The sequence below is a fragment of the Oncorhynchus mykiss genome, chromosome 1 (genome assembly GCF_013265735.2).
Source record: "Oncorhynchus mykiss isolate Arlee chromosome 1, USDA_OmykA_1.1, whole genome shotgun sequence".
Taxonomy (NCBI): Eukaryota; Metazoa; Chordata; class Actinopteri; order Salmoniformes; family Salmonidae; genus Oncorhynchus; species Oncorhynchus mykiss.
This window is the reverse complement of record NC_048565.1, coordinates 45,321,672-45,338,949: the sequence shown is the minus strand read 5'-3', so window position 1 is coordinate 45,338,949 and position 17,278 is coordinate 45,321,672. Positions and strand designations below refer to the sequence as shown.

Below are 17,278 nucleotides of genomic sequence, written 5' to 3'. Positions count from 1 at the left end.
TTCATTTACAAGTGGTGCTTTTCTGTTATTCTGCATTGGAATCCTAACCATAAATCTGACAATCAATGTTTGGGGAATTACCATATAGGTTATCGTTCATGTATGTGTGTTGAAGCTGTGTTGCCTCGATAATCGCACACGCTTCCACAATATACTACACAACCTAACCAATCCATTCGGGTGATTCCAATACTGAGCATGCCCCATATATTTATGTATATATCTAGATATATCTGTATCTAATGTTTGTATAGGTTTTTTAAATTTTCTTTATGGTTAGCAAATGTAATTTAACTAATCGGTGGAACTTCTCAAAAGAATGTATAAAACAATGTCAAAATGGCTTCAGTTTAGTTCTGTAAGTAATCACCTAGCTGTGGCTAGCTGAATTCTCCCTGTAATGTTTCATGTCACATGGTTGGTGTTTAAATGTTTTAACATGCTTTTCCAAAGTCTCAGTTTATACCTGTATATACAGGTGACTTCCAAAATAAAGGAAACGCCAACATAGTGTCTTAATAGGGCATTGGGACACCACGAGCCAGAACAGCTTCAATGTGCCTTGGCACAGAGTTCCAGACACTTGTAGAATCTATCGGATGGATGCGACATCATTCTTCCTTCAAAAAATTATATTATTTGGTGTTTTGTTGGATGGAAAATGTTGTCTCAGGTGCCGCTCCAGAATCTCAATTTAGTTGGGATCTGGTGACAGACGCCCATGACATATGGTTGACATCGTTTTCATGCTCATCAACCAATTCAGTGACCACTCGTGCCCTGTGGTTCGGGACATTGTCCTTCCTAGGGGATCATAGCCATGGTAGCCAAAATAATGGTTCTGACTAGGTGGAATACAGCTACGACCGTGACTTTCGTAGCAGGTTAGGAGAACTTACACAATAGGTTAGGAGAATTAACGTAGTATGTTAGGAGAATGAGGTTAAAGTTAGCTAAACTGCTCTCCTAACCTGCTACGAAAAGTAAATTCCGGTCGTAGCTATACTCCATCTAGTTACAATGCCCAGTATTTTTATACATGACCCGAAGCATGGAATGTTACCACACCTGTGTGGAAGCACATGCTTTTAATATACTTTGTATCCCTCATTTACTCAAGTGTTTCCATTATTTTGGCAGGTAACTGTATAAAATGTATAGATGAGACTTCACTGCATGCTGACTCATGCAAATATACACTGAGTATACTTAAGCAATAAGGCCAGAGGAGGTGTGGTATATGGCCAAATGCCACGGCTAAGGGCTGTTCTTAGGCACGCAACACGCAATGCAGAGTGCCTGGACACAGCCCTTAGCCGTGGTATATTGGCCATATACCACAAACCCCCGAGGTGCCTTATTGCTATTATAAACTGGTTACCAACGTAATTAGAGTAGTAATAATACATGTTTTGTCATACTCATGGTATACGGTCTGATATACCACAGCTGTCAGCCAATCAGCATTCAGGGCTCAGACCACCCAGTTTATAATAAACATTAGGAACACCTTCCTAATATTGAGAACAGCCTCAATTCGTCGGACATGAACTCTACAAGGTGTCGAAAGCGTTCCACAGGGATGCTGGCCCATGTTGACTCCAATGCTTCCCACAGTTGTCAAGTTGGTTGGATGTCCTTTGGTTGGTGGGCCAGTCTTGATACACACAGGAAACTGTTGAGTGTTAAAAACCCAGCAGTGTTGCAGTTCTTGACACAAACCAGTGTGCCTGGCACTTGGTACCATACCCCATTCAAAGGCACTTATATATGTTGTCTTGCTCATTCACCCTCTGAATGGCACACATACACAATCCATGTCTCAAGGCTTAAAAATCCTTCTTTAACCTGTCTCCTCCCCTTCATCTCAATTGCTTTGAAGTGGATTTAACAAATTAAATCAATAAGAGATCATAGACTGTCAAGGTGAATCCAGGTGAAAGCTATGTCATGGAAAGAGCAGGTGTACTTAATGTTTTAAATACTCAGTGTATAAAGTAAGGTCAAATGTTAGTTGTTACCATAGCAATAATGCAACCTGGGACTGTGTAGTAGGCAGTTAGAAAAGAGCCAGATGTAATTACACGTAGTAAGAGTAGTCGTGTTCCAACAAAGCTTAGTCACCAAAGATATCCTTGTTTGTTTATAGTAAACTTAGTGTCATAAATAGCAATACTAAATCTGGCAGAATGTATAACCTAATAAGATGGGTATGTTTTCAGGGCATCACTACAGATACACGGGCCTGTTGAATGGACTGTACACCCGCATGGTGCCTGAAGTGGCAGAGGAGGAGGCCGTGGACCTGGACATGCCTGACTCCAACAGGACGTGAGTCCACTAGTACAGCACAATGCTCAGAATGTGTCCTTGTTCACAATCCAAATGGATATTTGCCATTTGCTCGTTGTGTCTGTTGTCTATGACCATTTGCAGTGCCGACTCGGAGAGACAGGACAACTCGAATACTTCTCTCCGACCACAAGATTCTGCACAAGAGAAGAAAGGTGTGCAGGTCTCCCTGACATTCGCCACCATGAGAAACACATTGGCCTTCTGATTTTTCCCTAGCTACAGCGATCGCTCTTTCCCTATTCTCACCATCCACAGCCTTGGCCTTGTAGCAGCCTAACTTCTCTCCCAGGATCATTACAGACATCAGTCTGGATGTCGGGAGCATGTAGGAAATTATTCCATCCGTTTAGTGATTTAGCCCTGGTCCTGTGGGATATAGACATAGTTTATTATGCTCTGAGTGAGTTAGGAGCAGCTCATCATACGTTGTTTTCCCAAGTGTGAGACTCCCACTCCTCCAGTTAAGGCTCTGAAATCTGGGTGGGGCAGACAAAGTCATTCTCCTTTATTAATTGAATAGTTGTCTTGGCATGGGGGAGCCCTGAGCACTGTGAATGGCCGGAACATTCTGTTCGGCTGCACGGATAGGGCTGTCTGTTGGCTGTCTATAGACCACATCTGTTCTGTTCTCCATGCTACGTTGGCTGGGCTCAGTTTTAGGTTTGTGACGACACCCCATGGCTGAGTTGGAGGAACTCTGGAACGAGGTATCCTCATTGGCTTGGTTCACATGTACATTCAGAACTATACTGTAGCATCGTTTATCATTGTTGTGTGACAGACATCCAGTTCAAATGTGTTGGCACAGGTAAGTACTGTGTGTGGCATGTGTTACTTATTACGTATTCTCTCCCTCTCCTACCCACACCTGTAGAACCTTCCGGTTCCAATTCATCTCTCCTGTCTGGGAACAGCCGATGGAAGAGGAAGATCCGTGCTAGTGAGTAGACTATCTGCTGTTGACAATCTGACATGATCCTTATACATTATCTGGCCTATCCATCACCTCCTGTCCTTATCATACAGGCATAATTTCACCCCTTCTTATGCCCTACCCTGGCTTTACTAGCTCTGTGATGTTTGTGCTTTGTAGAAGTGTTGTAAAGAGCTGTTGCAGTTAGGGGCCTACGATGCGTACTTCATGCCTTTTTAAGAATCCCAATGGGTCATTGACCTTCAACTCTCTCGCTGTCAATGCAGTAGTAAGCTATACTTCTAGCGGGCTCTCCCTGGAGTTTGTATATACCAACTCGTCATCCATTTTATGGAGTTAGACCTGAACGACTGTAAAGCCCCATGGTTCAATAGAGCAAGATAGTGGAGATTCAAATCCAATCGGACCACTAATGACTTTCTACTGATGGATATAAGGTTTATTGTCCTTAAGCTGGTTACATGCAAGAAAAACAAACAAGTTAGTGAGAAGACCTGAGCGTCAGAGCTGTTCTCTCCACACTAGAGGGAGCTGCTGATCTCTGGGCAAAATAGTTTTAATATTAGTTTTTATCTGGAGTTGTCTACAATTGAATGAGATTAGATTAGTGTTTGGAAAAAGGTAATTTTTCGGGGTAAACAACAAATGTGCTCTCTTGCTGATGAAACGCAATAATTCTGGTTTCTTCAACTCTTTTGAACCATAAGGGTTTTGCATATATTATTTGAAAATTTCCCGCATGATTGGTCATTCATGCGTGATGACCCTAATGTTATGCACAATGACAACACAGCATATGCATGTTAATGTGAATGCATCCGAGTCGTGTGTTAAGTCTGATCTACAGCACTGTGTTGCTGTATGAGCTCTGATGAATGTATGTTATCTATACTGAACAAAAATATAAACACAACATGTAAAGTGTTGGTCTCAGGGTTCGTGAGCTGAAATAAAAGATCCCAGAAATGTTCCATGCGCACAAAAAGCTTACGTCTCTCCAATTTTGTGCACATATTTCTTTACATCCCTGTTTGTGAGCATTTCTCCTCTGCCTAGATAATCCATCATCTGACAGGTTTTGCATATCAAGAAGTTGATTAAACAGCATGCTCATTACACAGGTGCACCTTGTGCTGGGGACAATAAAAGGCCACTCTAAAATGTGCAGTTTTGTCACACAACACAATGCCACAGATGTCTCAAGATTTGAGGGAGGGTACAATTGGCATGCTGACTGCAGGAACTGGCAACAGCTCTGGTGGACGAGGTTTGAATGTTAATTTCTCTACTATAAGCCGCCTCCAACGTCGTTTTAGAGAATTTGGCAGCACGTCCAACTGGCCTTGCAAACCACAGACGACGTGTAACCACGCTAGCCCAGGACCTCCACATCCGGCTTCTTCATCTGCGGGATCGTCTGAGACCCACCCATTGCGCCCCTTCCCAGTCATGTGAAATCCATAGATTAGGGTCTAATGAATTTATTTCAATTGACTGATTTCCTTAAATGAACTGTGACTCAGTAAAATCATTGAAATTGTTACATGGTGCGTTTATATTTTTATTCAGTATATGTTGTACTCTACTCCTTTAGCTCTCCCTCTCATCCTGGTGAGGCACTTCTCACATGAAAACGCTACAGAAAAAGAGGAGCCCATCATTGAAGAGGCCAACTTTGATTTCAACGTGATTGAACCACCAGTAAAACACAAAATTCATACAGATACCCAACAATTTCCTATGTTATAGAAACATTTCACATGTATACCTTATTGCAATTGAGCAATAAAACAATACTTTGGTACTGAGCAATAATAAAATATTTTGGCATTTTTTCAGCAGGTCTCCCATGATGGTCCTAAACTACCTCCAGATTCTCCGAATCAGAATCCATCGATGGGTAAAGAAGCGCCTCCTGTCACCAAAGTGCCACAGCTGGAGGAAGCAGTCGGCCCGAAGAAGAGGCTGACCCTGTCCCTGTCTGAGAAACAGAAGCTCCTAGACTGGAACCTGGTTACTCCAGAAGAGGCCCGAAGCCCTGGAGGAGGAGACCCATCCAAACACTCCAAACCTGGGGACCAGATCCTCCCATTGCCTCAGGTAGAGGCAGAGCCAGTCCCAGCTCAGGCCCAGCCGGCACCGTCCATGTTCCAGATTTGGGCAAATGCCTTCAGAAGGTCTTTTGGAGTACCAGGGACAACCACAGACTCAAACACAGTTGTCACCAGGAGGAACAACAACGGGCCCACCAAGCCCAGGCCTCTGTCTGACGGCGCCTTCAGCTTTAGCTCCCTGTTTGGGGCTACTGCCCAAAGCCAGGAGGCCGAACCAGTGGGAGTGGGTCAGAAGAGCCAGCCGACCCCACACCCATGCAAGGCCTCCATGGGTGATAGACCCGCAGACCTGCCCATGCTACTGGACCAGGTGTCCCTAGGCAGCAACAAGTCCGTGGGATCCTTCACCACAGACAACATGGCCTCACTGCCGCCCAGGAAGCTCAACTTCTTCTCCTACATTAGGCTGAATAAGAGAGAGGGGCCGGAGAGCGTGGGAGCGGGGGTTCTGGAGAAGGACATCAGGACCATCCTGTCCAACATCAGGAACGAAGGTCAGGGGTCAGGAGGATTTGATGAGCATTATGATATGCTTCTACTCCTTTGCCGTCCGTGGCTACTAAATGCTACAATGCTATAATGAAATGCTATAAATTAGATTACAATATTAGCCTATACTTGGTGTTTAATGTCGATGGGTTTGGGTTTCTGAGCTTAAACTATTATTAATCTTTAGTTATAATAGAGACATGAGGGGTGCCATAGCAGAGGGTTTACACTATGAGTTATCTGTAGGAGGAAGGGTTATGGTGGGTGCAGTTAAGCTTGGGAGGGGCTGAGTGCAGGGAAAACGGTCCCATGTGGCAGTACTGATAAGGGGAGAGAGCCATGGATAAGGGGGTCGAGGTCACGTTAAGGGAATTGGAACCGTTTCTTGCCCGTATCACTTTGTTTCCTGCCTAGCAATAAAGATGCAATGTTTTAGCGAGAAGGAGGAGACTCCACCCAAAGTGAGGTACATATACCACCACTATTATAAACATGTCTTTGTCGATTTAGCTGTTCGATCCTTTGGGAAGAATAAACTTTGTTTAAGCTTTCATAGTGTCCGTCGAGTTCTAACTCTGATAATTAGAACCTAACAATGTAAATCACATAGTTGAAGTGAGTGTACAACTACAGTTTGAAGACCACTGCTCCAGTGTAATGTCCTTGTGTCGTCTCATCTATACACAGCCTCCAGCGAACAGCAGAAGGATGAGTCCAACTCCTCAAGTGATGATGAGCTTGTCCCAGCCAAACCTTTGTCCCAGCCGAAGGTAAGGGCCCTCTTCCAATACTGTTACATGCATCTTTCCTTCCTGCTTTTCTTGGAAGTAATCACTGATCGTGATGTTAAATAATGGGTGAAGGCAACAATCCATGTCACGTCAGATCCAGTGGCGGTCAGTGCCGTTTAAGATGAGGGAGGACCTTTTTTTTACGAGCATGGCCTTGTTTCTATTACAGCATATTGGATGTCTGTCGTTCATATTCCATTCACCCAGTTCAATGTAACATCGATAGGTTTAGGCTACTACATGATCATTTTCCCTATACCCATCATGAGGTTGCTATAACCTAGCCTAAGAATTAACGTTTACAAGGTAGGTGCACACAGGTCGAGAGAAAAGGTGACAGACAGTGACACATGGACAGACAGTGACAAATTAGTCATTATTGGTCATTAGTCCAACAGTTGCAAACGAGAGTCTCTATTGGACGAATTCAGTTTTTTTTTTTTTTGCTTGCTATTAAGAAATGTTTTTCAACAGAATTGGCAGAATGATCACGCGTAAACATAGTTCACATTCATAGCATCTACGTTGTATTCCTTCTCGCATCTATGCACTCTCCTCCTCTCACCTTTTCCCTTCGTTTGTGGACTTCAATGCACTACACATCAGCTGTATGTGACCAGGCAAAAAAAACTTTCCAAGCCAAACCATATCAAAACCGCTGCACACAACCTACATCGTTGACCCCATATTAGCTAAAGTAACATCCTAGTCAACATTGCTAATATAACTAATACGTTAGTAAACCAGCTACAATCATGAGGTAACGTTAGTGTATAGTCAGTAAGCAGTTTAGCAGTTCCACCGGCAGGCCCGGTGGCAAGTAATACAACCAAAAGCTTGACTTGGAAGAGTTTCAGTGTTGTGTTGGATAGTCATAGCCAGCTAGCTAACATGGCATCCCTCTGTTTGAGCAGGGTGTTTGAATAGGCTAAACTAGATAGCTGCATTTGCTAAGTAAGTAAGTGAAAGTGAGAAAAAAATGACTCTTGCTTCTCCATTTTTCAAGAAATTAATTTGTTGAAAACTGTTCAACTATTGTCTTTTTACCTCTGAGTACTGCAGTGCTAGCATGCTGTAGCTTATGCTTTCAGTACTAGATTCATTCTCTGATCCTTTGATTGAGTGGACAACATGTCAGTTCATGCTCCAAGAGCTCTGATAGGTTGCAGGATGTCCTCCCGAAGTTGTCATAGTTACTGAGCAAGTCTATGGAAGGGGGAGAGGACCAATAGTCTCCTAGGTTTTGTATTGAAGTTAATGTACCAAGAGGAGGACAGACACTAGTCCTCTGTCTACACCATGGTGCTACCCTACAGAGTGCTGTTGAGGCTACTGTAGACCTTCATTGCAAAACAATGTGTTTTAATCAATGATTTGGTGATGTGAATATATTTAGTATAGTTTGATCTAAAAAGGATAACTTTTTTAATGTTTTACAGTTTTTATTTTTATGAATTTCACTGAGGATGGTCCTCCCCTTCCTCCTCTGAGGAGCCTCCACTGGTCAGATCAGCGATTAGAGGCACCTCTCCTCAAGGCAGAGGATACAGAGTAGGCAGAAAGAGGCCGGTGGGGAACAGATAATCCATCCTCCATTAGAGAGTGATTATTGGGAAGGCTGAAAGGAGCACATCATGACCTGCTCTTATCACTTTACATACAGGGAGGAAATCCCACTCTGGTGTTGTAGTATGTCTGGGCCATGGCTTCACCGCGCACACTCCACCCTCTCATTTTGAGCACTGTTTTTTGCACTTCTCTGTTAGGAACAATCTCTGCTTCTTCCGCCAGGTCAGGATAAGTGCATGACTGATAAGATATCAGACTGTTGTGCACAGAACACTAATAGTTGTGACTACGAAAATAGGGTTCAACTCTGCTGTGAGGTAAGTGGTATGTGACACTGTCTTGCTGGTCTGTGTTTAGACCCATGGGAGCTCAGAGAGACAGAGGAGGAGGCAGGAGGAGACTGTGATTCAACAGGACAAGAGAGAGCAGCTGAAGAGACTCCACAGAGCCCAGGTACAGTAGAGCACATAAACAACAGCATTACCACACAAAGGGCTTCTGTGATCATTTGCCATTCGTTTACATGTTTTATAGACGGGTTGGTTGTTTAGCAACAAAACCGAGGCATGCACAACAATGGGGAAAACATATGGGTTCGCTTAGATTGCTGGCAACATGTAAGCTATATTTTGTCCCTGATGTTTATTGAAAACACAATGAGCACTTGTTGTCTCTCAAATACATTGTTACAGTTATTGGTTAGCTAGTTATCGAATTTGAGCATATTGGCATTGACATAAAATCAGTCTAAACATCTTACAACAAGACATGGTATCAATAACAAGATGAAACGAGCTGAAACGAGCCCATTACGATTTCCCACATGGTAGTTTCTTGTCATTCTTGCTAACAATCTGGCCATCCAGTATCACAACAACACTCTGACTTCTGCCCCATGAAAGTGCGCACATCGTTTTTGTGGCATTGTCAACTAACCTATCTATATAGATGTTTTTTTCCTGATACATTTGAATCACTCATGAAGTCTTCCACAAACGTATTTGATTTGTTGGGGAGATGAATGGAATATAAATATTATGTGTCGAGCTACATTGTGAGCCTGTCTTGGTTGATTCTGACCTGGTTGTTTATTGTGTGAAGGTCATACAGAGGCAGCTGGAGGAAGTGGGGGAGAAGCAGAAGAACCTGGAGGAGAGAGGGGTGACCATTGAGAAGGTCCTTCGAGGCGAATCCCCAGGTGAGCCACGCTGTGTCCTAACTGCATGTACTGTACCTTTGGCGAGTACTGTACATTTGTCATCCCATGCTGTGCGGATTCCAACAGCTGCACCGTGTACAGTATGAGTGAAGTACATAAAAGTGTATCCGTTCAGTTGACGTATCTGACTCGTGGCCAGAGAATTTTATGAGTTTAGGAGAATGGATTGGAAGGGTCAAAATCAGAATGTTCAGTAAGTTGGCGTCCTTGTCCTTGCATCAGAGATGCCTTATTCTCTGAAGGTAACACACAAAGACATGGCACGTGAAGACCGCTATGAACAGAGAGCGGAGAAAGGCATGGCTGATAATGGAACTCTCTTCATCTTTGTTTGACCTCAGCCAAGAACATATAGCCGAGACACGTAAATACTGTATTCAGAAAGACCTATGCTCATTCTAGTTGACCGGTTTCTGTGAGGTTTGAAAGTGGCAATGCTTCTCTAATCATTATTTCAATTTCCTTATCTAGAGTAGTCTACAGTCAGAACTACTCTGATGCCTTTGCTAGGAAAATATATAATAAAAAAATGGCACCAAATTATAGTCACTTGCATTCAAAAGAACCTTAATAACCAAAATAACCTCAAGCTAAAATTGTTTTGAAATCACTACAGTGTATATTGGCCTTGTGAAGAGAGGAAGGCGGTGGGAAAGCAACCCATGTTTCATTTCCACTGCACATCGTGATATACAAGTTAGCCATTAAAGACAGCCATTTTAGAATGAAAAACAGTCATTCCTTTTAACAAGTCATGTTTTTGTACTCATAATCATAGTCCTCAAAGGTAAATTGTGTTTTGCCGGAATTGTAAAATGGGATTTTCATACGTTTCTCAGAAATGTGTTTGTTCCTTCTGCACCCTCCAGATAAATAATTTATTGTGAGTTTAAGCATAGTTAGCTGTTACTTTTATTACAATTATATTAAATTAGATTACAGTGCATAAAAGCACACAGAACTGAGTAATGCAATTGTTTCATCCACATTTTTTCCCTTCTATTCTCAAATGGAAAGCACATTTTTGTGTAAACTCACGTTTCGTTCAATAGTCAGGCTCTATGTTAAAAGCCTCCACTGAATTACTGAGTGTATCTTGTCTAAGTACCATTTGAGACAGATACATTAACAGGCAGGCTCCTCTCAGTACAGTGAATGACCTTGCAAATTCTGATTCTAAAACTACACAGAGATATTCTCTTGTGATGTGGCCGTCATTGTGCAGATGTTTTTGCTTTGTTTGGATAATTGCATTATAGCGAAGGGCTCTTGGCTCAATAGACTCTTTGTTCATTTACGTTATTAACGTACTCCAAATGGATAGAAAGAGTGCAGGGGTAGTTGTCAGACAATGACAGGTTTATGTGCATGGCAAGATTCTGAGTTTGAAAAAGGAACACAAAGTTTAGACTTTGTATCTGACTCTCCTCAATCAAAATAGATTTGTCTAGGTAAAAAAAAAAAAAAATGAATCAATAGATGTTTGCAGGGGTATTTGGAGGCAAGGGTCACAGTGCTCTACAGTATTTGGCAATGGTAGAGAAGGCGTTTCCTCTTAACCTTCTTACAACAAAGACGGCATAATGTTTCAGAAGATTTAGAAAAGGCACGAGGAGCTGTCGTTCAATCAAACACACTCTTCTAATGGGTCTAATATTGTTGGTTCAATGTAATTTTATTGAAATGACTTGGGAACAGTGTTGATTCAACCAGTGCTGAAGTGCCAAAAAAGCTGAGGTTCCAAAATTCGGCATTTTGACATGTCCCTCCATGTGACCTTCCAGGAAGGTTTTAACTCACTTAACCCCAACATTTCTCCAAGTTCACCTTCATTGTAAAGCCTTAGGTATTTTGTTTCTTTGGCAAAGTCCATTTTGAATATTATTATTTATTTCAAGTGATTAGTGATTCATTTACGTCTGTCCCTCATTTTAAGGTCAACTCTGTTACATGAACTGAACTCGTGTTCTAATATGGTGAAACTATTCATATTTTGATACGTTTTTCAAAAGAAACCTTGAACATCTAATAGAAAAATCATAGTGTAAAAGTAGGTGAGCTGGTTCTACTCTTTTTGGCCATTTGCTGGTGTTTTGTGGTGGAAAACTGAGCAGGTCGAACATAACACGTCAACCCTGTTACACATAAATAGACAGGCTAGAAATGTTTGAACAATAAATACAAATTGTGAAGCTTGTGTTCAATTGCCACTCCCTGTTCCACACAACAAGCTTCCAATCCCCTTGTGACAGGGGGATTTATGGCTGATTTAAGATGAAATCGTCAACCCTGTTACGTTATTTGGCACTTAATAGGCACTTTCTATATTCATTTACATGTTTTATTTATTGAGATGGGGAGAACACTTTTTATGAAGATGAACGTGTGCTCTCTATTACAGAATGTTAAAATCAGGTGAAAATCGAGCGTTTTTTCCCCCACCAAGTTATACTTCTCAAAAGGCACCGAATTGATGGAATGACTCATTTACGTTATCGGCTCATGTACAGTTGGACGATTACTATGTCCGTCTACTGTATAACCTTGTGACAGGGAGCTTATTAGTCGACCTTGGACGTAATGAGGAATGAAGAAACAGGATGATCAAACTTCTATATGGGGTTGGGGTAACTGATTGTGACCTTGCTCTCTCCCACTATCAGACAAAGGTGATGGTCTCTCTGATGAGCACGAGCTCCTTCAAATGTGGTTCAAGCTGGTCCTGGAGAAGAACAGACTGGCACGCTATGAGGAGGAGCTGGTCATATTGTAAGTAGGAAAAGATGAGAGGCAGAGAGCATTCTCAGATAGTGTGACTGCCTTATGGAGTGAAGGGTGTTCGAAATGGGTTGTCTTGTCTGTTGTTAGTGCTCAGGAACTCGAGCTGGAAGACAGACAGAGTCAACTACAGAGGGATCTACAATGCAGGATGTCCATAAATGGTATGGGTCACATACTGTGTAATTGTAGTGTAGTACTGTGCAATTGTAGTGCGCAGCTGTTGCACATTCTGTACTTACCACTGTTACACGTTTGCGCCGCTGCCCTTTATCCGCTGTGGCCCTTTGCAGATTCCAGGAAGAGCTCCAGTGAGCTGGCGGAGGAACAGGAGATGCTGACGGAGATCATGAAGGTGGTGGAGAGGAGAGACACTCTGGTCAGCCAGCTGGAGGAGCAGCGGCTGCAGGAGAGGGCTGAGGACAGAGACCCGGAGAGCCTGATACTGTCTAGAGGCTACCAGTTCCACTGGACCTGAAGAGAATCAGCCCTCTGGGGCAGGGAAAAGGCTACAGCACCATGCAGCTCCACAGGCAGAAGAGACAAGTGACTTCACTACTAGTGACTACCCTACTGGATTTGGCCGCACGTGGCATGATGACACTTTTGAATATGTATATCAATTTGACTTGTCAATTCCTACTTGAGGACCACACCTCTTATGGACCTGAGGGTTGTACATCAAGTGTTTGTTTAGGCTAGTCTCCCGAGACAGCCTTCAGAGATTACTGTATGCCTTACCAAGAAAACCTTAATGTTATGCAGCCTTATAAATAGAATAATATAAAACACTTTGTCAGTTGCACTGGAAAGCACGTATAAACACTACAGAAACCCATAGATTCAGCCTATCAAATGTGTTTTCCCTCTCAAAGAAAAATATTGCTTATGTACAGTACCAGTCAAAAGTTTGGACACCTACTCATTCCAGGGTTTTTCTTTATTTTTTACTGTTTGCTACATAATAGTGAAGACATAAACTATGAAATAACACATATAGAATTTGAGATTCTTCAAAGTAGCCACCCTTTGCCTTGATGACAGCTTTGCACACTCTTGGCATTCTCTCAACCAACTTCACCTGGAATGCTTTTCCAACAGTCTTTAAGGAGTTCCCAGGTCGGGTGACTGTGGAGGCCAGGTAATCTGATGCAGCACTCCATCACTCTCCTTCTTGGTCAAATAGCCCTTACACAGCCTGGAGGTGTGTTGGGTCATTGTCCTGTTGAAAAACAAATGATAGCCCCACTAAGCTCAAACCAGGTGGGATGGCGTATCGCTGCAGAATGCTGTGCAACCATGCTGGTTAAGTGTGCCTTGAATTCTAAATAAATCACTGACAGTGCCACCAGCAATGCACCCCACACCCTCACACCTCCTCCATGCTTCACTGTGGGAACCACACATTCAGAGATCATCCATCTCACAAAGACACAGTGGTTAGAACCAAAAGTCTCTCATTTGGACTCATCAGACCAAAGGACAGATTTCCACCGCTCTAATGTCCTCATGAGAGCCAGTTTCATCACAGCACTTGATGGTTTGACTGCACTTGAAGAAACTTTCAAAGTTCTTGACATTTTCTGAATTGACTGACCTTCATGTCTTAAAGTAATGATGGACTGTAATTACTCATCGTTTATTTGAGCTGTTCTTGCCATAATATAGACTTGGTCTTTTACCAAATAGGGCTATCATCTGTATACCACCCCTACCATGTCACAACACAACTGATAGGCTCAAACGCATTAAGAAGGAAATAAATTCCATAAATTAACTTTTAACAAGGCACGCCTGTTAATTGAAATGCATTCCAGGTCACTACATCATGAAGCTGGTTGAGAGAATGCCAAGAGTTTGCAAAGCTGTCATCAAGGCAAAGGGTGGCTACTTTGAAGAATCTCAAATATGATTTATTTTTTATTTGTTTAAAAAAGAATTGGTTACTACATGATTCCATATGTGTTATTTCATAGTTTTTATGTCTTCAGTATTATTCTACAATGTAGCAAATGGTAAAAATAAAGAATAACCCTTAAATGAGTAGGTGTGTCCAAACTTTTGACTGGTACTGTATATATATATATATATATATATATATATATATCCATTAATTCTTGAAGAATATAACTTAGAAATGCCTCATGATCTTAGTTTAACTGTCACACTCCATAAGAACCCAAAATATAAGCTTGTTTTCTCCAATGTTTGTAAACAATGTAAATGTAAACTAACACTGTATAACCTCATAACATGGCTAAAACAATCATGTTGATATCATGGATGGTCAGTCCTTGCATCCATAGCTCTGTCTGTTATTCTGAGAGTGGTTACATTTCTCCAGGCCTATCGCTCAGCTTTTTACCAAAACAAAGGCGGGATGGCCGTTTATTTATTGTTTCACTGTGGATTTGCTCTTTTAACAGCTGCATATTATCAAGATATCAAAGTGTTGCCAACAAAAAGTGAAACAATAGGCCTATAGCAAATGATGCATATGGTATTCATTTTTCACATGTAAATAGCACTTTTCAGTAATGCTCAAACCAAGCAATTCCATGAGAGCAGCATTTATTTTTCAACTCGAATCAGTCCTCCATGACAACAAAATCATAAACAGAGTAGGGCTGGCTAATAAATCCTTTGTTTTGGGGTTATGCTCAGGTAAAACAATTTGGCAAATCTATACTTCCATATTTCCAAGTCCTATTCTTGAAGATCAAGGGGTATAACATTTATTGGAATGACTGGAATTCTGATAGACTTTGGTTTTTAATGTAAAGATATAATTGAATTGTATTATTATATGTAGTAGAACGTGATGGCTTAGAAGAAGCCTACATAACCAACCCATAAAGTAAAATGTAACATCCATATATGGCCAGCTATGTAAAATTTAACATTGATTTATCCTGCAATAGATGTGGTTCAATTGGTAACATACATTTTTGTCTTCTTCTAATGCCTCTTAAGGGGAAAGTAATCTAAAAGTAACCGAATGTAATCACATTACGTTACTGAGTTTGGGTAATCCAAAACTTATGTTACTGATTACAATTTTGGACAGGTAACTGTAACGGATTACATTTAGGAAGTAACCTACCCTGAGTGCCGCAGCGGTCTAAGGCACTATCTCAGTGCTAGAGGCGTCACTACAGATCCTGGTTCGATCCCGGGCTGTATCACAACCGGCCATGATCGGGAGTGCCATAGGGTGCCGCACAATTGTCTCAGCGTTGTTAGGGGAGGGTTTGGCTGGTGTAGGCCGTCATTGTAAATAAGAATTTGTTCTTAACTGGCTTCCCTAGATAAATAAAAATGTATTTAAAAAAAACCTTGGCAAAGGGTGGCCACTTTGAAGAATCTCAAATATAAAATATATTTAGATGTGTTTAACACTTTAATTATTACTACATGATTCCATGTGTGTTATTTCATAGTGTTGATGTCTTCACTATTATTCTACAATGTAGAAAATAGCAAAATAAAGAAAAACCATTGAATGAGTATGTGTGTCCAAACTCTGGTACTGTTAGTAGGGGTAAAGTGAATAGGCAACAGGATAGATAATAAACAGTATTGAGTGAGTTTTGACTCTGATGAGTCAAAAGAGTTAGTGCAAATTGTCCTGGTAGCTATTTGGTAACTATTTAGCAGTCTCATGGCTTGGGGGTAGAGCTATTTAGGGTACTGTTGGCTCCAGACTTTGGCTTGCTGTGCAGTAGCAGAGAGAACAGTCTATGACTTGGGTAGCTGGAGTCTTTGACCATTTTTAGGGCCTGCCTTTGACATTACCTAGAATAGAGTAAGAGGTCCTGGATGGCAGGGAGCTAGGCCCCAGTAATGTACTGGGCCGTATGCGCTACCCTCTGTAGTGCCTTGCGGTCGAATGCCAAGCAGTTCCCAGCAAACATAACCCCATTGGCCTCATGTGGACAGGGGCTAGCCCACAAAAAAGAAGTCCACACCTACCAAATACGGGCTATCCCAGCATGGGCCAGCCCACAGCCGTCCCACATCAGCCCAACACGGTTAATCCCAACACTGGCTAGTCTAAACCAAACCCAGCACGGGCTATCCCACACCAAACCCAGCACGGGCTATCCCACACCAAGCCCAGCACGGGCTAGCCCACACCAAACCCAGCACAGGCTATCCCACACCAAACCCAGCACGGGCTATCCCACACCAAACCCAGCACGGGCTATCCCACACCAAACACAGCACGGGCTAGCCCACACCAAACCCAGCACGGGCTAGCCCACACCAAACCCAGCACGGGCTATCCCACACCAAACCCAGCACGGGCTAGCCCACACCAAACCCAGCACGGGCTAGCCCACACCAAACCCAGCACGGGCTATCCCACACCAAACCCAGCACGGGCTAGCCCACACCAAACCCAGCACGGGCTATCCCACACCAAACCCAGCACGGGCTAGCCCACACCAAACCCAGCACGGGCTATCCCACACCAAACCCAGCACGGGCTATCCCACACCAAACCCAGCACGGGCTATCCCACACCAAACCCAGCACGGGCCCTTGAGCTCAAATGTTTTAAGCCGCATTGGACCCACATCGTGCCAATGTGGGCATGTTTGCTGGGAAAAGATGGGCTTATTACAGGCAAAGTATGGGCTACCCTCACCAGATATGGCCTGCCCACACTGGGCAAATCCCTTGGGGACAAAGGCGCAACGGCCCATTGTGGGCAGCCTACATGGAGCCAATATTTTAGCCTGCATTGGACCCACATCGTACCAATATGGACATGTTTGCTGGGTTGCCATACCATGCGGTGATGCAGCCAATCAAGATGCTTTCAATGGTGCATCTGTTGAACTTTTTGAGGATCAAAGCCTATTTTGGTGGTATTAGAATAACGCCTATAACAATTTCTATGCATCCTTACTGATATCACTAGAAAAATATGATAATGAGGAAATGTGTTTGTGATAAATCAGAAGTTACATAGCACACTGGTCAAAGCAAACAGGGGCCAGTTGCTAACTACAATCTATTCAGC

General features: G+C 42.6%; 1 protein-coding gene across 11 annotated transcripts in view; it reads left to right on the top strand.

Annotated features, from left to right (window-relative positions):
• LOC110523755 (protein-methionine sulfoxide oxidase mical2b) overlaps nucleotides 1-13,041 on the top strand; it is an 88,756-nt gene extending 75,715 nt beyond the window's left edge. For 8 of the 11 annotated variants that reach the window (XM_036978367.1, XM_021602780.2, XM_021602790.2 and 5 more), the window contains 11 exons: nucleotides 2,223-2,331; nucleotides 2,437-2,507; nucleotides 3,230-3,295; nucleotides 4,884-4,990; nucleotides 5,129-5,897; nucleotides 6,580-6,662; nucleotides 8,610-8,705; nucleotides 9,354-9,450; nucleotides 12,135-12,240; nucleotides 12,340-12,413; nucleotides 12,543-13,041. In XM_036978367.1, the coding sequence (XP_036834262.1) occupies nucleotides 2,223-2,331; nucleotides 2,437-2,507; nucleotides 3,230-3,295; nucleotides 4,884-4,990; nucleotides 5,129-5,897; nucleotides 6,580-6,662; nucleotides 8,610-8,705; nucleotides 9,354-9,450; nucleotides 12,135-12,240; nucleotides 12,340-12,413; nucleotides 12,543-12,727 (1,763 nt within the window). In that variant the 3' untranslated portion in view covers nucleotides 12,728-13,041. The remainder of the gene's footprint in view (nucleotides 1-2,222; nucleotides 2,332-2,436; nucleotides 2,508-3,229; nucleotides 3,296-4,883; nucleotides 4,991-5,128; nucleotides 5,898-6,579; nucleotides 6,663-8,609; nucleotides 8,706-9,353; nucleotides 9,451-12,134; nucleotides 12,241-12,339; nucleotides 12,414-12,542) is intronic. The other 3 variants (XM_021602753.2, XM_021602744.2, XM_036978376.1) reach the window with 3 other exon arrangements.
• Nucleotides 13,042-17,278: the final 4,237 nt, after the last annotated feature.